This window comes from Excalfactoria chinensis, chromosome 19, assembly GCF_039878825.1.
Source record: "Excalfactoria chinensis isolate bCotChi1 chromosome 19, bCotChi1.hap2, whole genome shotgun sequence".
Lineage (NCBI taxonomy): Eukaryota > Metazoa > Chordata > Aves > Galliformes > Phasianidae > Excalfactoria > Excalfactoria chinensis.
In genome coordinates this window covers 2,477,820-2,500,698 of record NC_092843.1, presented here as the reverse complement: position 1 = coordinate 2,500,698, position 22,879 = coordinate 2,477,820, and the positions used below count along the sequence as shown (strand labels likewise).

The following is a 22,879-nucleotide window of genomic DNA, read 5'->3' as shown; positions in this document are numbered from 1 at the left end:
GCTCAAAAGGACTTATCTTTCATTTAGCACAATGCTGTATCCAATACAGGCAGCCAAATGATTCACAGTCTGCTGAAGGGGGATCCAAGACACGCACAACCACATCTAAGGATGGCCAGGACCAAGCCCAGAGGACTTCTTGCATCCCTTACATTTATCTCTCCATTAGGTAAGTTGGTAGGAAAAAAATACCAATGGGCTTTATATACTTATTTATCTTTCAACAGCACCAGCCTGGGGCCCAGGAATAGAAGGCTCCTGTTGCCCCAGTCCCACCCTGAGACCTCTGCCTCCTGGCAATAAGCTTTAGAGAAAGAATTAATAGAAGATATAATTTGCTGCATAAAACTCCCAGGTTGCATCACAGCTCAAGAAACTGAACTATGGCTACAGCTGTGCCTGCATCAGCCCCGTGCTGGCTGGGGCTAAGTTGACTACAAACCACCTCTGCTGTCAGGATACATCTACATCACTTTCAGAGCTGCGGTTTCTGCCACCATACGAGCAGGGTTGGATCAGAATAGAGGACCTGTTCCACTGAACCTCCAAACGCAAACATGGAATGAAAAACAAACTTTATCATGCAGAAGGTCAGAGCTGCTTAGTTATTGCAAGAGCAGAGATGAGAACACACAGCAGTGAAGCTGCACTGTAATTACAGAATGAGGCTTCCTCAATGAATTGGAGCTGCACATTATGGAGTAACACAGAGATGCTCCAGCAAATCGCTCCTTCCAGGCTCACATGCAGGAAAGTGCCGAAGGCATTTCTATTCGCAGGCAGAGCTAATTACCCAGATAATGCTTTTTTTGATAAAGAATCAGCTCAGAGCCAAGCCAGGGGATTTTCCCCACTGCTAAGGATTGCTTCAGCTTCCTCAGGAAAAGAGGAGACCCTCAAAGATTTCCCCTACACATGCCCTTGCACCCACCTTCCTTCCGACTATTCGTACACAGACACAAGCCATGACATTTTCCTGAGAGGCAGTGGGAACCCTGTGTTTCACTTTGATGTCCATTTATTATTGAAGTCTTCTGAGGTTTCGTGAGGACATCAAGGGAGGAGATCTCAGATTTATGCAGGAGGAGGGACCTGGGACACAGCAGCCTTCACAACAGTGAGGCCTCAAACTCAACATCCTGCTTGTGTTAATGACGACTGGAAAATGGCTGTTATTTGAGGGACGGAATAGTGACAAAACAGACTGAGGCAAGGGAACTATCACCTGTGCCTTGTGATATTTTCAAAACACTCAGGATACAATTTTATTTGGTAACAGTAGGACCTGCATGGAAAAGGACCCAAACCAATGCAAGAGCAGAAAAACATATATAGTCCAGACCCACAGCTCCCAGTGGAGAGGGAAATGGCTCAAAGCCTTGCTATTAGCCACCTAAATCCCCTGCTAGAGAATGATCCAGCACCCTGTGGGAGTGCTGAGAGGATCAGAGCACATTCCCAGCCCTCCTCCACCTGTCCTCTCTGACAATGACACCACTTAGAGAAAGTGGCTAAGCGGCTCTGCCAGGCGAGAAGAATGCTGTGAGGTGAAAGAAAAGCCTCACCTAGACGGGCTTAGCTGCCACATCCCAAAATCCTGCTCCCACTTTTACCTAAGGTGATCCAAATCCTTGCAGCATTCCCAACAGCAAGGCTTGCTGGTGGCGATCTTCTAATCAGCAGTAATGCTTCATAGAGCACTCTGAGTTCATAAACTCAGAAGGGACTTCTCCCCACCCTGAAACTTGAGAGCCACCAGCCTCGATACAAAGATTGCTGGTATATACAGGTAGACAGCCTGATCACGCAAACCTTGTTTCTTAGGAAACCAGATTAAAAAAAGGGGGGAAAAAAAAAGCAACTCACTGGCAACCTACGATGCTATTGCTTCTGTCCAGGACTAGCGTAACAAATGTCCATCATAACTGCTTTTCTCTCTGAGCTGATTTAGAGATTGAAAACAGGAAGGAGACATGACCTGAGGCATCACAGAATCAAATTCCATCAGCACAATGACTCCAAATTAGATCTCCACCTGGACACATTTGCCTTTGCTTTTTATTTGCTGCTCTTTCACAGAGCTTGGCTTTGCTTTTTGACCCCGCTCACTGTCAAAGCATCTCCTGCAAATTGTGACACTGAAACCTTCCCATCTGTAAAGCACTCCTTGGCAGAGCATTGCAAACACTGCTTTAGCAGCTCCACATGTTGCTGCAGTGGCAGCCTTCTGTACGCAGCTCTGCAGCTGAAGGGTCACTCCCTTGGAGGGAGCACCAGTCACATGCTTGGTTCTAGAAGTCCAATTTTCCCCAGGCTGAGATGTTCCCTGCATCTGCTGATGTAAATAAAGATGATTTCACAGCCCTCCACAGCACTGCAGTTGTTCACAGCAACAGAGGATAAAGCTCTTGGAAGCACTTGCTCATCTTTAATGGAAGGAAGAACAATTCACAAGATAAATACAACTCTACATTTTTCCCATGTGTGATGATCAGCTTCTTTTCTTTCTGTAGGAGTTTTTCCTAATTCTAGGTCATGCCCAAAATTTGTTAAATCTTTCCATTCACTTTGTCAGGAGCCAGATTCAATTCCTGACGCCTGCACTCATGAGAAGCTCTTGCAAAAGGCCCCGTGTTTCAGAAAGAATCAGAAGTGTAATGCTCTGAATTATATTCCATGACAAATTCTTCTGCTTTAAGATTTGCTCCTTTTTATTGCAGCACTCCAAAGAAAATAAAGCATGCAGAAACACCCCGGGCCCTGAGCTAAAGCACTGTACACGTGAATCAGCCACTGGAGCTGCTCACTGAATGCCAACCAAGGGATGATTTCTTCCCATTATCTGTTATTGCTTTACATCGCTGACATAAAAACAACCCTCCAGAGCCAAATTGGTGAGAACATACACAGAAAAGGCTCTCCCCAACTGTCAGAATCACAATGACTTCTAGTAATTGCTGGTAACATACATTTGCATTAGATACCGGTGCCCAGTGGGTCAGGGCGTGTTGCTGTAACACAGCCTCAGACAGGAGCGATCAGCAGAGGTGATTGGAGTTATCTCAGTGCTGGAAGCAGCACAGTGGTCAGACATACTGGGAGGTGTGGGGAGCTGAACAACCATTAGCTAATTATGCAGTTTGCTATTGTTTCCCTGAAGCTTTAAAAAAAAATCTTTGGCTCTGGTAAACACAAGCATGGCCGTTTGGAAGCACGGGGGAAAGGAAAAAGCTTCCACTGCCCCAGCCAAAAGATTAGCAAGGGTGTGAAATGCAGGCAATAGCACCGCAGCCCTCCTTTTTGCAGGTCAGCAGCACAGACACCTGCCCTTTCCCATATGCTTACATTCACAGCAGTGAAACAGTGGTGATAGTCCTGATGCTTCTGCTCTGATTCCACCTCTGCCACTATCACATTTCTCACATCTCCCCTTTCTGTTTCAGCCCATGTTAACTCCCCACAACAAAGGAGAACTGAAGAGTGCATCCCTACAATGCTGGGTTTCTGCATCCTGTTTCTCTTGGGCTAGCAAGGCTGAATCAGAGGTGTCCTGACATCAGAGCCACTCTCAAGCTACAGTAGCTTTAAGGCATTTGCCTAGATTAGGAAATGGAATGGAGATTAAGCAGGGATTAACTAACACACAGCAGGCTAACCTGGACACAGGCTTTCACTTTTAACTTTGATTTGGCCAGTTAAATCTACATCCAAAGTGCTCACCTACAGCCAAAACATGGACTAAGACAACGGTACACAACACCAACCTATACTGACCTCTTCCCTGCTGAGGTGTGACAACTGCCCTGTCTGCTCAGAGCAGCCAGAGCACAGCATCAGGATTTCCACCGCAAAAAGAAAAAATATGCTTAGACCAAAATAAGCATGATGTGATGCACTCCCTTATTTGTGCTACTGGCCCCAGCACTGCCCTAGGCTGATGGGACAGATGAATCAGGGGAGCCACAGCTGGCACTGCTGTTCTCTGCAGAGCTAAACCGTATTTGCTCCAGGACACTGGGGGGAGCATTCAGAGAGCAGCAGAGAAAGGGAGCTCTCAGGAACAGCAACTGCTCCATCGTGGCGGGTGAGTCAGCCTGCAAAGCTCAAGAGATGGAAAGAATTGCAGTCCCTTTGCTTGGCCAGCTTCAGGCACCCTCTCTGGATTTTTGTCTCATCTCTTCCATCCTTCAAGGTACTTCTCCCATTGTTTCATACCCTCTAGTAGAGAGGAGGAGCTAAGGACATTAACAGGCATGCAACTCCCACACAGTCTCTCTAATCTTGTATGCCACTCATAAATCCAAGAACCATGGAGAGGAAACAAGCTGGGCTGACTGCAGTCACTCTCATCGCCACAGGAGTGAGTACATTTTACATTTCCATAGAACATTCCTATTCCCCTCTGCACTGCACCAATAGCACCAACACAAGTCTGTCAGCGCACTCTGATGGCTCCATTCCCAATCACATGAGGCTCCTCCATTGCAGCAGGGAAAACAAGATTGCCACATGCTTGCCCTGGCACTGTCCCATTGCTGAACAGAGCATGGAGCAGCACCTGCACTGCCGGGTCAGACTGACAAGGCTGTTTGGAAGGCAGCTGGGTCTGGGTTTCACAGCACTGCAACACTCGGCCCTTCCCAGTAGACACCTGTCACTCAACAGAAACTGCTCAAAGCAAGCTGCTTTCCACAAGCCTTCAGGCACATCCACACGCAACAAGGCAGTTTTCCTTTTGCCAGCTGCCCAGCTCCTGCTTGCAGCCCAAACAAAATTAACATAGTTTTCACAAGTGGGTTTTGCAGGAATCCCAGCTTGAACGTTTAGGATTTGCCTGCTTCTGAAAAGGGAGTGACAGACAAGGAGCCTTCAGCATAAGCAGCATTTCTGAATCCTAAATCCTCTAACTCTGACTACAGCTCAGCAAAACATTTAAAAGCCAAGGCTTGCCCTCTGCACTGCATCCTACACCTGTTTAGTTTATGGAGAGGCATCCTGCAAGAAGGAAAGATGCAGCAGAGCCAGGCACAGCCAAGCTGAGCCATGACATTCAGCATCTTTCTGATAAACTCCTGTGTTTCCTTAAAAAATGTGCATGTTCATTGCAAGCTGCTCCTCCAATGCAGAGCAGGTGCTGACTACCACCACCCACACACGCCTCTCATTTGAGGTGACCTGCTTCATAGCTAGACAGTGTCAGGACAAAGCACCAGTGTGCTTCCTGCCTGCAAGGCCCCTGTCTGTTACATAATGCAGCCCACCTGATCCCCTCTCACCATAACACACAGGCACACAAGCAGGTGCACAGACAACTGCATATCACTCCATGCCCAGCAGGGATGTTTGTATCCTTGCATGCCACTCAAATCAGATATGTATATGCTAACAGCAGCAAAGAAAGGAGGACATAATTTTCATGGGTGCAAAAGAGAATGAGGAGCAGTGGAGGCAGTGAGGAGTGAAGGAGAGAGACACTTACATAATACTTGTCATCATCCTTGTTGTAGGCCAGCTTCACAACACCATAGGAACCCTGAAAATAAAAACAAATTGTAGTCAGTTCAGCAGCTTTGCCTCATCTTCTCGCTGCTAAGGGCTGGTAGTACGTAGCCCTCTACTTTCTGGCCATGAAGCATGTGCTGAGGATTAACACCCACAGGTGGAGTTGTGTCAGCCCATCACCTCCTGCCCCAAGACCAAGCCATTGTGCCTGACCTATGTCAAACATGGCCGGGGAGGGGAGAGAATAATGCAATCAGATTTTTTTGTGCATGTTTGTACGGACACCTTTCTGCACTTCTGAGCAAGTCTATTTTCAGCCACAAACCCCTTCATCTCTTTAGAGTGAATGAACTTCAGGGAGGACCAACAGCCAGCCTTCCTCTAACAGCCTGTTAAGATTGTTGCTACATCCACAGCTCCAGTAACATCCTGAAGCCAGACGCCATTGAAGCTTCTTGCTTTGGAGAGGAGTTTGGGCTAATAAAACTTCTGCTGTAAGTCTCTGCAGCATGATATGCATTCAACTGCAACCACCAACTGCCAAAGCAGGTACAGCTTCCAGAAAGCATAATTGCTTGTGGATCCATCTGCAGTAATGGCAGATGTCCAAACACACAGGTGTCTGAAGTGCTCAACAGCCCAGACCTCTAAATAACTTTGGAGGAATCTCTTCTGAATCATTCTGCAGCACTTAAACATGGACTACAATTAAACTGGCAGTTCATTCATAGAAATAAAAACTTAAGCTAGAGCTGGCATGGACCAAACACCTGCCCTCCTCTTTTTGTTTTTGTTTTCTTCCCCTGATGGGTTGTATTTATGCATTAAAACCATTTAGCGTAACATTTGGCAAGCAAACATCATGGAAAGAAGCCAACTTAACCACCTTCAGAGGGAAGGAAAACAGATTTAGACTTCAGAGGCAGTCATTCCACTTTGACCTTGAACTAAACTTGCCCACAATAATAAGGCAAAAAAAGAAAACAAATAAACAAAAAACCCCAAATCAAACCAAAAACAAGTTTCAAGAAGTCTTGGCCAGTAAGACCTCTTGGCTGGCATAGCCTTTTGACCTGTACTTTATGTGTGTGGTACATGCAGGTTGCTTATGACAAACATGAGCTCCAGCAACATACCTTGCCTATTTCACTCTGCAGCTTGTACTGGTTTAATTGCACACAGTCCTGTGGATCAAAAGGAGAACATAATTAGAGTATTGGTAAAAGGAAATTGTTTGATTCAGCATCAAACAGAGGCAGAGTGTTAAACAGCCAAAGACAAGACCTTATTTAAACCATTGTAAGTTACACTATAAACACTACTTTGTTTGTTTGTTTAATAAAAACAGCTCGTAACAAAACAATTACGAACTCAGTTCTGACTGTGCTGCAGTGGCTCCAGCAGCACATTCATCCCCCCAGAGCTCCAGCACTGCTCCAAGCTCAGCCGGATGAGCCTGCCAGCAGCACCTGACCCTTCACATCTACTGACTGCATCGAACTACAATGCTCAACACCAACCCCAACTCCACAGGGGCACATGGCTCCCATGGACTACAGCCAGACACCCATGTCAACCCCAGCAGAGATGCAGGAACATCATCATCCCTGGTATTATCCTGGCAGAGGCCCTGACCCTCCATGGGCTGCTTGTGACAGCTGTGGCTGCACCCAGAGGAAGCCCCAGCAGACTCATGGATTACTCTTTGAGGAGAAAATACAGAGCCAAACTCCTCTGCTGCGTTCTGCACTGGGTTGTATTCCGTGAGTAAAAGAACACACACACCTGCAATAAGAGCTTGATATCCAGAGCCAGTGGGCTGCTGTAGCTCCTCTGACTTCCCTAGGAAGTGAGTCTGAAGGTCAGAGTGTCCTTCCAGAAGCTCATACTGAATAAGATGTTGAGGAAGGGGATTATGTACAGCATTAAAAAATTCTTATGAGTTTGTCAGTCTTAGGAAATAATAATAATAATAATAATAATAATAATAATAAACACACAGAAAACCCCCACAGAGTGCCAGCAGTGCTTCTCCAAAAATTAAGATGAAATTCCATTCCACTGGAGCCAAGTGTCTGTATTTTCTTAAGCCTGTCCTGCACACGTCCCATGACAGCACAGAGAAAGCTCACACACCAGCACAGTGAGCCCCAGCTCAGGGCACCAAGATCTTTCAGCACTAAGGGCCTGGGCACATGGGGTACAGAGGCATCATCCCTTGTCCCCACTACAGCACTGCCATGTCCCCCATCCCTGAGGTGAGCGCAGCACAACTCCGCAGTGCTCAGCAGGAACTGACTGCTGTCAGCTCACTATTTTGCAAATATTTATTCAAGGAGGGACTCTGGGATGCTGCTCAGCCTGGACTTAACATACAGCATTTAACTGCATTGCAGGGGACAGCACAGCACTGAACTGGAGTGAAGGAAGCAGAGAGTTTCCAACCAACATGGACGAAATGTGCTGAATCTTAGACAGGATGTGCTTTAGACAGGCAAATGTTACATCCCCATCCTCGTGCAGCATCCTTCCCATTAAAAGCAACACTAGTTTACAAATCAAGATGCATTAGAGCACTGATGCAGCAGATGATAATTCTGGCACTCCCCCCAGCATAAGCCAGAAAGAATTTCCAATGTGAGTGATCATCACAGTGAAGGAGAATAAAGAAATGGGGGGAAGTTATGGCTTTTTTATCTCGCAGTGGCTTGTCACAAATACAAAGAATGATTTAAATCTCCATCTTGTTTCCAGTGAAGAAAGTCTTTTCCACCACCCTAACAAGGAAAAAGAGCCAACAGCAAGTAATGGAGCCACAGACGTGCATTAATTCTATTGATAGAAAAGCACATAAAATCTTACCAACAGCAAAACCCAATCAATTAGAATTAGGAGCAACAAGAGAGGAGAGCACGACCCAGCAAAAGACAAGATATGAAGGATCAGATCACTGAAATGTATAGAAGAGAACGAACTCATCACATATTAAAAGAAACTCCTTCTCAAATAGGAGGCAGCATTCAGAACCCAAGGTACAGACACACTGGGGACAAATTCCCACAAAAGCACTAAGTCAGCAGATTCACTTCCCAGCCTGAAGCTGCGCTTTGCACTGTAGTGGCTTACACAGATTAAGAAGTTTAAGAAGGAATGGCAACATCAAGACAAGGAGGGAAGGCTGATGATGTCCAGGCACAGCTTACAGCCAGGAATCCAGCCCTGATCCAGCTTCTGGGCCTGACTCACACCCGCACTGCTCTGCATCCATATAACTGCTGGTGAAAAGCACTATCTTTGCTTCTGTGGTGCTCTGAGCACTTGTGCTCAACTCAGCAAAAATCAAACCAGCCTGCAGGTGCTTTTTACCTCTTTTTTTCCCCCTTTCCTTCCTTGCAGAAAGGCTGCAGTTCACAGCTCTGGTGACTCCTGTCATGTCACTGCAGACTGGCAGGCTTTTTGTTATGCTGTTATTTGGTTCTCCTGCAGGAGGTGGGATAGTTGTACTATTTCTTTATCAGACAGGAACACTGATCACTGGGCCAAGTCTTTTTTTTTTCCTTTAAGAGAACACTGTACAATTCTCTTCATTTCATCACACCAATGTTCTGCAACTGCTGATAATGTTTCTTACTGTTTGTACTTAATGACAAGTGTCAGCAAATTAGACTGCTGCATCCATCTAAGCACGCAGTAATTGTTCCACCTTAAAAAGCAGATGCCCATCTGTTTGCATGTCCAAGGCATTACTCAAAAGAAAGAGAGGTCAGAGACACAGAAAATACAAAAAGTGATCCAAAAAATCATAAATAGCAGTGAAGTCCAGGCCCAAATCCATAAATCCTGCTGCCATCACTGTGCGACAGAAGCTTTGAGCAATGGAGAACTGAGCCTTTGCTGCCCAAAGGGCCATGTATACATACATTGGGAAATATTCTACCCCTGAAAAGAAGCCAGATTCACCCATCTCAGAATAGTCACAAGTTTCATCAATTTAGAGGTACACTTTGCAGAGAAAACATGGCAAAGAAAATGGGAACTTCAAGTCAGTAATGAAGACAGCGCTGCTTCAACCCCCCCAACCCAGCTGAAAGGGGAGGTGAAAGCAGTTCTAAAAACAGACTAAATGAAAATAAAAGCCAGACAAGGGGCATCTGGGGCAGCAATGGATATAAATTACAAAGCTGTAAAGGGACAGAGCAGGACCCACAGGAAGCGCAGAGCTCATAAGAAGATAAGAAAAACAAATAGATTTTTAAACATCATCCAACAAGTGCAGAAGTTGCAGCCCAGTGCTGTGACCGGCTGTGGCTGTGCAGAACACCAAGGCTGAGCACCACCATCTGGGTTCACCCACCCCAAACCCCAGATCTGAACGCAGCATGCCAGGCATTTCCTGAACCCCCGGCAGCTCATTTGGAGAGCGACTAGAAGAATAAAGCCATCTTTTTCCAGACTTTCCCTCAGAGCCTGCTGGCATGGCTAATGGCTTTAGATTTCCTCAGTACATAACGTGACAGCTGAGCTTCCCACGCAACTCTCACTGAGGCAGGAATGAGGGGGCTGAGGGCAATGGGATGAAGGCAGCCCCTCTGCAACTGTAGTTGTGCGGTTTCTCCTCCTCCCAACCATACCTTTAAAATAAGCTTCAGGTAAATTGGAAATGTAACTTTTAAATAAAGGTTAATTAGTCCTAGGAAAAGAAATCAGCAGTGTCTGTGGGGAATTCTTCTTTGAAGGAATGTTTTACAAGCATCTTTAATCTTTTCAAGAGAACTCAAGTTTGAGCACTGCAGCAACACCTCTGCAAGAAAGAAGGTTGGGACTCTGTGAGCCAAAGCCATGGGTGTCCTGCCACTGGGAAGGCACTGAGTATGGGTGTCTACTACTCAGTGCAGAGAGAAAGCAGCAACTCAACAGCTTTAAACAGGTGAGAGAATGGTCACCCCTGTGCTTAGCCTCAGACGTACCTCATATACAACCATGCATCCCAGACATCTTTGCTGTTTCTTACAGGACACAGGCAGCAGCCCCGTGAGCAGTACTGTCAAAGCATTGCTCCCAAGTGCCCTGCTGAGGGAGCAAGCACCCACAGCTCTCACCTGACCTCCCCCCTTCCATCTGCTACTGCAGCAATTCCCTGTTACTATGATGGTTTTTAATGAGCACAGCTCTGGTAAGCTTGACTGCACTGCAGCAAAGCTCTAAGCAGTTACAGCAAGTGACCATTATAAACACGGAGATGCCTGACAGAGAAATGAAGGGCTGTGCAGCTGCATTTCCAACCAAACATTTCCTGTCCCAAGATATTGCTCCCTGAGATGCAGATAATGTGAGAGGGGACTCAGTATTTTCAATATATGAAAAGGGAGTCACGGCCCTCTGTTACCACCGCTGTTACAAATCCATGCAAACACTTTCAAGACAAAAGAAAATCCTGATAAGCATAGAAAATGCCAGTGCATTTAAGCTCTTTATAAAATTAAATCATGCCTTCAATAATGGCCAAACACAAAAGGAGCTGTATAAACTTCAGAAGGGTAAATCCATGAAATACCAGCAGCAAAGCTGCTATAATTGATAAACTCCCAAAAGGCACACACTGCAGGGACACAGAAAACAAATGCAGTTGGTCTCAGCCCATTCTCTGAACAGCCTTACAGGCATTCTGCATGCTACCACCACGTAACTGGGAGTCCCAGGCCGTTAGCAGGTGAGGGCTGAAGGATCCCCATTTCAACTTTAGGGGACAGACATAAAGGTGAGAAGCCATTCCAAGTGAGACTAACTCCTGGTTTCAAGAATCTTAGAAAAACAATGCTTTCAGATTTCCTATTTTGAAAAACTACAGACTCCAATTACCAGTTAAGACTTATCTCACACCTCAATATCACAGGTAGAGTGGAGAACATACCTACCTCAGCATCTGAGATGGAGACTCGATTGGACTCTATCGTCGGCCTCCGCATGATACGTGGTGATGGCCCTGTGGCATAATGACCAAAACCTGGAGCATTGCTCAAAGCCAAATGACTGCCTGATGATCTTTCCTGAAGGGACAACTTCCTACCTGATAGCACAGGTCTAGCAATAGGTCTCTTGGAAGCATGTCCCCAGTGAGCATCATCTGGCTGTTGGGAGAGCAGGACTTCATTTGTTTCCACATCACTGTTGACTCCATTTCTTTGGATGTCTTTTACGTTATCAGAAAAGACTGTGTCATTATCTTCAGTGATGTCTTCACCATTTTGGTCACTTCTGTCTGGGTGAACAGCCACATCTATGGCTGCCACTCGCTCTGACAGTTCAGCCTGTGTGTCTTGGAAGCCCGTGTCACTGACTTCACCCTCAACATCTGTTGGAGAGTCCCCCATCACTGCGTCCTGCCCACAGAGTCTCAGATGGGACTGCAGAGAGCTGGAATGCTAGCACTCACAGACAGAGTATGGCATTACTGAGCGTCTCCTCAAAATATCTGGAAGGAAACACAAAGAGGGGTAAGTAAGTGGCAATGTCTACTCAGCACATCATAATCAAGACACTCACCTTGGAGTCCTTCCATCCAGAAAGAAAACGAAGAGAAAACTCTAGCAGCCTGTCAACAAAGAGCAAGCAGCCACCCAGAAGGAAAGGCAGCACCAAACATTAAGCTAGATACAAAATTTATACTAGTGATAACGATGAGATTTTATCTGCACGCAACAAGTAACACAGATAAATGGAACTTCTCTTTCTGCAGTTAGAGTGACAGCCTAAGTTTACAAGGAAGTGAAGAAGTATGGGTTTTCAACAAGCCAAGGTTTAAGGGTCAAACTTTCAGCCTCTTGCATTCTTATTTGCAGGGTAGAAGAACTTCCGGTACGTATCCAAACCCAACATGCAGAACAACAAACCCACAACCATTTAGGACTCCACAGTAGCCTCTTGGTTGCCATGTATGGCCCCACGGAGTATCACAGAACAGCCCTGAAGGCAGGCTGTGGTTGGTGACTCGCTCCTGTCAGTTTAAGCAACTTATTCAACAGCAAAGGAAGAATTTAAGAACGAGTTTTTTTCTGGGGCTTCCTCCGGACCCCCATGGTTGCAGTCTATGTGAAAGCATACATCATCCTCACTGCCCACCATGTATAAAAGCCACACTGAGCTGCAAATCAACAAGTCTTAATGATTATCAGCATGTGGGAATTGGCTTTTCCTTTGGAAAAGACCCACAAAATGAAAATGTAACACAAAGCTATAACTGCTGAATAAAACTCACTGTTTCCTGCATGCTAATTTCAGTCTCAATTTAAACCAGAGAGTTCAGTCTTCCCAGTGTGGTCCAGAGCAGGAAATGATCCTCTGCAGCACGTCTCTCAACACTTAATCACTTCTAAAGATGTGCTGCTGCCAGATGCATCATTTGATCACTGTTTCTGGGGAGACTGGGAGGGAGAATCTAAACAGCATTAGTCACAGAATCCCAGATTACATCCAGGGAACTTCACAACTTCACTGTAGGTTCAGCAGGGAGAGAACGCAACCTTTGGCTTTTTACATGGAAAGCTGCCACAGAAGCAAAATGTCACTCACAATACCTTGTTTTCATGGTCACTACACTTAATTTACATGAGGAACGAGTGGGCTGAGGGAGTTCAAAACGCCCCATCCAGCCACCAGCCTGGGAACACAGGTGACCTCCCCAGGAAGCATGGAGCAAAGCTTGAACCTGGCTTGAAGCTTCCCAGCCTCCTCAGTGAAACTGCAGCCAAATGCTGCTGCAAAGAGGAACAACCTCCAGGTCTGTTGCAAAAGCACAGCAGACAAAGACAAGCAAACCTTTTATGTCAATAGAGAAACCTAAGAAAGATCTGGATGGCAGATTTAACCCTACGTCTCAAGCCAACCACAGGGAAAGCATGCCATGCACTGAATGTCACAGGAAGGAAACATTCAAATCCAACACATCCTTCACCACAGGCCTGCTGTTCACCTCCTTCCTTTCCTTCCCCTCCCTGGTATAATCTTCCCTCATCTCCTGCCTTTCCTGCAGGCATGTTTGAAACAAACTGACAGAAACGTCAGTCATTCAGAACAGTAATGAAATGATGAAATCAACTTTAAAAGCTTCTATTAAAACTATATTTAAACCCTTCAATACCAAAGAACAGATCCCTTCTGGTGCGGAAAGCAGGCAGAAGGGGACTTGCAGCAGCAGGGGAAGGCACACAGGGCTCCAGCACAAAGTCATAGGCAAACAAGCATTACATCCCCTTTCCTAGACCTCCCTGTTCTCTCTAACCCCACATCATGTTCACCTACATTATTAAGCCTCACTAGTTTGTCCTTAGTAACAAGCTTCATGGTGGAGAGCCAGCTGCAGCCTGGAGCTGAATCAGCAATGAACCTTGACCTCCAAAGCGTATTTGCATGAAACCTGTGGAGGATTTGTTGTCTGCAGCACAGGCAGGGTTTACTCTTGCAAAGCTTCTGGCCCGACTTAGGAACATTGGGTTACAGCAATTGCAAGCCTGTGGCTGCCCCATTACCTCCAAAGCTGCTCTCGTGCTGCAGCACACCTCCAGGGCTGGGCTGCAACTCCTACCCTCTTGGAGCACTCTAGCTTCTAAGAGACAAAAGATTTTAACAGGATGGACTCACTGAAAGACTAACTGAAGGGTGCAGCCCATGGCTCATCTGGTTGCCTCCTGAAGCGTTAATGCCTCAATGTAAATCTTATGGTTAATTCACAACTTGACAAAGAAACCCACCACCACCAACTACACACATGGTTCACCACATCCAAACAAACAAACCCATATAGCATCAACGCTGCTGGAAGTATTAAGAAACAAACAGCAAAACTTTAAATAACTGCTCATTTTTACAGTCAGGCTTGTTTTGGATTGTGCTGTTTTAAAGGGTTCCTTTTCACAATTAAGCCTCCCAAAAATATATCAAAAAAGTAATAATTTCTGACTAAGCAAATCAGTTACACACTGAGCAAACTCACAGGGCAGAAAACTCAGGGGAAAAAAAAGACAATTATTTATTTCTGCTGGGCAAAATCAATGGTGGATTTGCACAGTTCACCAGGCTGTAACACACCTGCACCTGGTTGCAACAGGAAATCCCAATGTAACACACACACCACAAGTACCTTCTTAGAGCTCCTGCTGCAGCCCTGCGTCTCAAGCTCCTCTCAGGCTCACCAGTCTGATCCCAAACGACACCGACCACCTGCTGCAGATCAGAGGATTCTGCTGCAGACAGGAACTAAAGCTGCAAACAAGCTTATATGAGCAGAATTAATTTACTTACACGTATCTTATTTACCATTTTTGCCTTTAGCTATCCCTCCACTGCAGGGAGACTGCGACTTCACCGGTGTTTTCTGCAGTATATTTATCAAATGGCTGCACAAGTTTCCCAGATAGGCAGCGAGCAGAGCATGGCAGAATGTATGTTTTGAAAAGGAGCATGATTCTGGAAAAAAAATCTCTCTGTATTGTAAGAGAGATGGGTGAACGTAATTCATTCTGCTGCTCCAGAAAGTATTTCAAAGCATTGTCTGAAAAATAGGAATTGTAAACATAGCTCACTGCTTGGTCCCTCCATATGGCTACTAGAAATGCTCGTACAGAACAGACCAGACGGTTACAAGGCCCTGGGCTCAGCACATCCAGCTTCATTTCCTGACTTTGCCACAGGCTGCCCAGAAAAATGACTTTACAGCTTCATCTGTCACACTTTCCAGGTTAAAATTATTATAACCGCCCTCAGCCCACCTCATCCCGCTTCCCCTTTCTTGTCTCTGAGAATGTATTTGCCCTGTGCAAAGGAAACAAGGAGCCTTTGTAGTAAAGCAGATCACAGTGAAGCATAACTACAACAAGCATTTGCAAGCAAAGCACTCAGGCAATAATTCAGCTATTGCTTAATGCTGGAGATTTCTTCAGATGCCTGAGGTTGGTGTCCTCTGTGCCAGCTCGGGGACTGGCAGGGACACCAGTGTGCCCCCATTTGAAGGCCGCCTCTATTTGATGCCTCTTGATCTTGCAAGACCCACAGGCACTTCCATAGAGAGAGATTCCAAAGCTCATGGACCATTTATTCTGCTCCTTTAATACACAGCAGCAAGATCAGGAATCAGGGCAAGTTCTCTAAGCAGTGCAGATAGCTGTGTGCTGGGACAGGCCACCTTCAGAGGCGATGTCACCTCCATGACCAGCATCTTTCAGGTCAGCATCTAACACTGACAGGCCTTCAGCCCCACTGCAGGTCACAGTTGGCTGCACAGGCTCTCATGGCTCCAGCTGGCCCCACCTCGTGCTGCATTTCCCTTCAGATATTCCCCCACAGCAGCACAGGATTAATAACCTGCTCTGGTTGCTGTCGATTAGAGCCAGAAACTCCCTTTAAGGAGAGAAGCAGCAAGTCCTAGACTGGGCTGCCAAGTCCTGAACAGCTCCTCAAATGACATTTTTGAAATATTAGGTCAGTAAGTTCCTCGCAGAGTCTGAGCTGTCTCTCCACACCAAAGAACACAGCCTGTGACTATTTCCATACCAGAGTGCCTTCTGCACTCCTTTTTTTTGTATCTGGGCCTGCAGGACATACCTGAGCTACCTGACACCAGGGAGATGCTCCACACACATTACCCTGATGCCATCACCCTTTCTCACCTGGACAAGGCCCATGCCCAGAGTCCAAGCAGCTGTCTCAGACACCTTCAGCCTGGAGAAGCTGAAAGGAAGCTCAATCTGAGCTGCCATGAGCCTTAAAGAGACACACAAGTCCCCTGTGGGCTGTTTCACGTGCTTCTTTGCACCTGAGAAAACCGCCTTCAGGCATCCACTGGCTGAATGGTGGCTCATATGGAGCACCAAATTGCTATGAGGAGATATGGCTCTGTGAAGCCAAAATAAATATATACATATAAAAAAAAGCAAATCCCTGCAACCCTTGCAGAGATAATCAAGACAGATGGATACCAGACCAGCCACTCAGACTATGTGCTCACTGGGAAAAGGGTAAGCTGCCGTCAGTACAGACTCATAGCCAGAACCAGGAGACATCATTGCAACCCAAATAATAAATAAGAACACAGTGTTTGTGCTTTTGACATACGTGCCATACACGTGCCTCATTCTGTGCCTTTCAAGGCTCCTGCGTGGCAGCACAGACAATCGTATCTTGCTGAGAATCCACTCAATCCTGCTATAATAATTCTAGTCTTTTTTTCCTCTTCTCTCCACAATTCTTGGCAGTGAGCCTGGTTGTTGTGGCACAGCTGAAAATTAGATCATAAAAGAGAGGAGCTTTGATTACTTCTGTGAAGCTGGTAGCACAGCTTCAACTGTAACCGCTGAACGACAGGAAAAATAAACAACCTCACAGTATTTCTGCAAATCAAGTGCGGTGGAGAAATCTGAGATGTGAGGGTCAGGCACCTGCCCTGCCACATCCCCCAGATGACAAACAAACATCTCCTGGCCACATTCCTTCTTCTGGAGAGCCCATCACCTCCAGCTCCTTTGTCTTAGTGCCTATGTGCCTTAACAAGGAAGGGTGTTTCCAAAAGGCATTTTAGGATCAGATCAGCTCTGGAGCTACAAATGATGAGCACAACACACTGCTCTATCCTTGACCTTCTCTTCTTCCCTTCCCCCTCAGTGAAGGAGGCAGCACTGCTGCTTCTCTGTTCCTAGTGCAAGGTATGTATGCAGACATCAGACAGCAGGATTGAGCTCAGCAGCAGCTTCCTGATACTATATTAAAAATATGCCTTTGGTCATGATATCGGTGTTAAGAGTAATTAGCAGCACATTTTAACTATGTTTTGAAACTAAACAGGATGCTGAACTAAAAGCTCCAGTCTACCAGCCCACAGCATGAAAGACAACAAGCACCTCTTGCACAGGGTACTGAGCTCAGGAAGCTTTACAAAAGACTCTCCCAACTGCATTATATTTCATCGCTCCATGTTCTAATTATACGATTAAACAAATTTGCATAAGCAGATGCAATTACACTAATTGCATATATAAGCAATCATCAACCAAAAATCACTCTGAAGAAAAAGTTTCTACTTAAGGAAATTCCTGTAACGAGAAACACTGAGGAGTGCCAAATCCATCTAAGAGAGATACTGGAACACAAAACACTCCAGAGAATGTCGGTAAAGCCAAGGACATGATTTTACTGGGTGCAGCAACACCTTCACATTTTAACCACGGTTTTGGTGGGAACAGCACTAAGACATCACTGAGGACTTGTGCTATTCTACATTCAGGCCACGCTGTAAGCATTTTCATGCAGCAGGTTTGGCTGCTGTGTTTTGTTGCAGACAGAGGTTAGGCAGCACTGGTTATCAGACTGATTCTAGACTGTATTTGTTTCTGCTTGAGTCTTTTAAAGCTGTTTATCAGTGTAGGAGCATTATTAGTGGTTTTCTTTTGCAAGTTACAGCCAAGAAGACACAGGGAATGGTCAATGAGAGTGACTCAGCCCACACAGCTGCAGAATAAATACTTCCACTCATCACTTGTACAGCATCCCCAGTGACCGCACACCTGGCGCATCCCAACACCCACAGCATCCCTGCTGACAACCTGAGCTCAGATTATGACAAATCCCATTTGCCCTTGTGACAAGTGACATAAAAGGCTTGCAGGGAAAGGATCCTAGCTGCTGAACCAGGCTGATGTTAGCCACAGACACTGTGGTTAGGAAAGATGGAGGTGGCGGTGTGGGAGAAGAGCAATGAGTCTGGTTACAACGGATGATCAACCTGACCACATGGGATTGTTTGTCCTACCTCCAAAAGACCCTGCAGACATTAACATGGAAGAACTGGACTTAGTATAATAGGCACACAGTCTGAAGAATAGGTGAATTACTCACACAGTTTGATATCAGAGGAGAGACTTGGCTTCCAAAGCTTCTCCTGTGCATGCTCCTGTCCAGTACTCAACCAACACTGACCTGGACATCAGAACCTGCACACCCCAATCCTTTCTCCCAAAAGCCATACAGAGCAGAGGGCGAAGGGTTAATGCAGAATTTGTGCAACTCAGGACAGGACTCTTGGAGCTGGAGCTGAACAGGGAGGAGAAAGTGTCATTATTATTGCCACTTGCTCAGCCAAAAGGCAGCATGATTCCCTGGTGAGGCAGGCAGCAGTGGCAGGGAGCACAGCTTCCTGGAGGTGGCATTTAAACAGTTGGAGAGGGGGTGCTTCAAAGAAATAACCAAGAAAGTCAAATTACATGAAGTTTGAAAGAGTCTGGTATTAATGAGCAATGCCCATGAGGGCATCTGAAGGGACTGAAGCCTTCTTCCAGTCCTCTCCCCTGCCTGCTGCTAACATTCACCACATCTTCAGGAATCTCAAATCTCCCAAGGTCCCTCCTCTACCCAACTGCATTGAAAAGCTGCAGAGAAAAGAAGAGGGAAAAAAACCAACATAGCACTCTCCTCAGGGCAGTGTGAGTGTACAGAAGGCTTGTAAAAAAAACATAAACACATTAAGCTGCACTGCTTTATTCTCTTTTGCATCAAACCTGCTCTGGTTACAAGCAAACCAAAGGCTTTCCTAACCACAAATGCCAGCTCAGCTGCAACTGTATTCCTATTGGAATTCCCCTGCCTGGAACAGATTCTGTAGTAAGGCCCAGTGAGTCTGAGCAGTATTCTGTTTCCTTGGCTGAGCCTGCAATGTACACTGGTGAAATAAACAAACAGGAAGGAGGGAAGAAGCAACCCATGTGTGAGCAGACAGGCTTCTTTTCCAAAAGCAGTGTCTCAGCTCACCACTGCATGCTGGCACCCAGCACAGACAGCCTGCACAGCTCCAGGCTGCTTCTTTCTTCCTCTCTAATTTATTGCTTTCTGCAGTCTATTTCCCAGGCTCAGCTGAGGAGGTGGGTGCCTGCCTACCTCCTCCCCCACCAACATCTTGCTGTACCAACTGCCACGGCTCACTCTGCTTTTGAGATGCTCGTGAATGCTCAGACTTCCTAGTGCTGCACAATATGGAGGAATTTAATTATATAAAAGCAAATCATCTCAGAACAACACTGGTATCATTTAGGAACAGCAAAGTGGCACTGGGGAAAGTGCACGTAAAGTGTACATACCAATAGAGCAGCCAAGTAACTCAGCCTCCAATATGTTTGCCAGCCCTACATCTTTCAGCACAGACAACCAGTGAAGTTAGTGCTGTTTAAAAAGCATCCACAATAAAGTGGACAAGCCACCAGACAGAACAAGTTCACATCTTTACATGCTGGTCTTAGGGGTTTGTCTTCCTCTCAAGATAGGAAAATTTTACTTAGGAAAATTATCCCAATATACATCTCTCATCACCCATGGCCTGAAGGTCTTCAGCTCTCTACATCTGCATGATCCTAAGAGGTCAAGCAGTGGAGAACTACACAGAGCAAGACAAAAAGTGTGACAGCTATAAGACAGCTGGACTTCAAATTCAGAGCTCATTTCTTTTTTTCTTCCTGTATTTCCACACAAGCAACTCCCATCTTCTGATTATCTTCACATCTTTAGAATGGCCCAGGACTTGAAAACATGGCCTCAGTTCAGCTGTGCAATATCAAAGGCAGAAGAGGAGAGGCGGTGCATGCAGAGGGAACAGGCTCCAGGGATCAGACAGCAGAGATCCCACAGGAGTCACAACCAGGTAACCTCCATGGCAGCTACCATTGTTAGTGCACACATAGCCCGTGCTGCTGGGAAATTTAAAGGGTAGCAGGTTTCTCAATTCCTTTGAAGCCTTAAGCTTTAGCTCTTTAAGTCAAATGCACTTTCAAAACCCCAAGGTCAATGACTGGAGATTATCCAGAGAGGCATTAAGTGAGCTGCTCAGCAGAAAGCTGTTCTTTTGAGTCCCTGAAATGCCATTCCAGGAATGTAGGCATTCATCACAGCACAAAAAAAGGCCTTGAAACACCAAAGTACCAATGAAATTTCCCATGGGTAGCTTTGGAAAAAGGAGTGTGAAAATGCCACCTGGGACACTGAATTCACCCCTCGATGATTCTGGCTCTGCACAGTAAGCCCAAGACTGATGACAGCTGCAGCTGGGGTACCAGCAGCCTTGGGACACCAAAGTATTGTCCTCGTTTTAGTTTTCAACAACACCCTGAAAGCTCCATGAGCCAGCAGACCCCAAACCTCTTGTCCTAGACTCCATTATAGGCAATGCCACTTAAAAATCACAACCTGAATTTGGCAGTTTGCCTCCAAAAAATTAAGGCAAGGAAAAACAAATACATGTCAAGAGGAGAGGAAGGAAATAAGCAGTCTGCAAAGTTTAACAGCAAGCACAGACAGGTGGAAACGTGGGATGTGGTTTGCAAATGCAGTCTGAATGCTGCTTGGCAGTGCGGCCTACCCCAACCGCAGCAGGGGAGCACACAAGAAAGAAGATTGAAAGCCAACGGACCCAGACAACAGCAGCAATACATGGCTCTGTCAGCTGCACAGGTCCCGTGAGATGTCCCTGCAGTACAGATCAGGGTATCGCTGGCAGATGAATTACACAGCTCCAGATACTCAGGTATCCTTCTCTGGTTGCTGAAGAGGAGAAGTCAAATAACAAAACTGGTAACAACACAGAGAAAAAGGAAAGTGTGTTTAAAAGCCTTGCTGGCTCTCAGCCAGGGTGTTCAGCACCTTCCAAGATGTATCTCAGAGCAATTAGTCTGGGCACTGCCACCAGGTTTCACTACACAGTTTGTCCCTGCAATGCAGATAACAGCTCTACTACAGCAGAACACTTAAGCGCATATTTGAACTTTAACTACAGTCCCAGGACATCAGAAGGGACAACGTTCTCATGCATAGCACTAAACAACTCAGCCTCAGAAACGTGGAAATAGATTCAAGCAAGTATCTGGATCAGCGTGTTTCATGCATATCAAAATGAGAGCACTGCCCAATCACAAAGCCGTCCCAGTGCTTCTTTCCCAGGACGATCTGAGGTCAACAGTATTTTCTCCCACATTTGCATTTACAGCTGTTCCTTAGGATAGCAGGACTCGTGGTAAAAAAAGCATTGGAAATAATTCTCATTACATGCAAGATGTGACACACAGCCAACAGCCACCTTGAGCCTTGTGCCCACGTGCAGTGAGTGAGGAAGGTTCACTGTAGCACCAGGGCTCTGGTGCTGGCACTGCCTGTCAGCCCCAGGGCCCCATGCACATTACAGCAGCAGGGCTGGGCTGAATCCAAGTGCATTTGCAGCTGTGCATGCAAGATGTGGGGAGAAAGGTTGCTCATCAAGCATGGGGCAGTAAATCACTATGGGAAGGTCTCACCTGGTTACTCAGATCAGCTACACTTGGGCTGATACCACCCATATGCTGAAGATGCTCCTTTGCATCACCCCACTTCAGCCCTAAACTACTGTGTTTGTTTGCTTTACAACTGCTCAAGTCCACAAGAGGTGCACGGAGAAACAGGGAGTGAGGTGTTCTCCCATGCATACTAATTGCTTGTTGACATCTGGGAGGCACACGCTCTCTTTTGGACAGCATACCAACAAACACCCAACATCACCAACCAACCACCCAACAGAAATACAAATAAATCCACACCTGGAGGCAGCTTTTATCTGCAGCTCTATCTGCATTCTCTGCAAGTGAAGTAAACCTCACTTGGATGGTTTTCTGTGCAGTAGCAATACCAAACAGCTAACGTTTGCTTTTATTATTACCATCATTACCATATATTATCGCATAATTATATATTGCCTTTGAGGTTTAGCAATAGTTTTGCAGATTAGTTAGGTCAGAAAACAGAACACAAAGAAACTACACGTGGAATTAAAAATGCAAAACAAACTGGAGAACGTAATGAGGAAGCAATAGATTCCACTTTACTTGAATTCTCTCAAAGTGCTGGTGAAGCTGTTCATGTCTGTAACCCAGAAGATCCAGCTGAGACAATAACAGAGACCTTAAAACCCACAGAGATCACCATGTGCCACTCCAAGCCTGTCTGGCTGGATGAGAAGAGGCCTTTGTTACATTCGTTGCACAGTGACTGTGATACTAGAAGGAAAATGGAGGGAAAAAGGGGAAACCTCAGCTTATTTGCTACGTATGGAATCCACTGCCAGCTTTATCTAAGTAACTTCATTTGTTCCCCCAGGTTCTCAGATACGCTGTTCACTTGTTTAAACATGTGCACGTTTCTGAACAATCAGGTTTCAAATCAACTTCTTCTATATTCTACTAATAGAAAAATGCAGCCACAAATAAACAAAACGCTGAAAATGGCAAGGCTTTATTTGCACAGCAATCTCGAGAGTGTTTCAAAGGACAGCTTCCAGCTAAACACGCTTTATTTAATGTGCTGCTGCAATTTGAGAATAGGC

The 22,879-nt window shown here is 45.9% G+C and overlaps 1 protein-coding gene across 2 annotated transcripts in view; it reads right to left on the bottom strand.

Annotated features, from left to right (window-relative positions):
• Positions 1-22,879, bottom strand: part of CAMKK1 (calcium/calmodulin dependent protein kinase kinase 1) — a 65,629-nt gene that overhangs the window by 24,617 nt on the left and 18,133 nt on the right. The window contains exons 3-6 of one of the 2 annotated variants that reach the window (XM_072353290.1): positions 11,570-11,974; positions 11,418-11,485; positions 6,639-6,686; positions 5,480-5,533 (exon numbers count right to left, since the gene is read on the bottom strand). In XM_072353290.1, the coding sequence (XP_072209391.1) occupies positions 5,480-5,533; positions 6,639-6,686; positions 11,418-11,485; positions 11,570-11,873 (474 nt within the window). In that variant the 5' untranslated portion in view covers positions 11,874-11,974. Of the gene's footprint in view, positions 1-5,479; positions 5,534-6,638; positions 6,687-11,417; positions 11,975-22,879 lie in introns of both variants that reach the window. The other variant, XM_072353289.1, reaches the window with a different exon arrangement.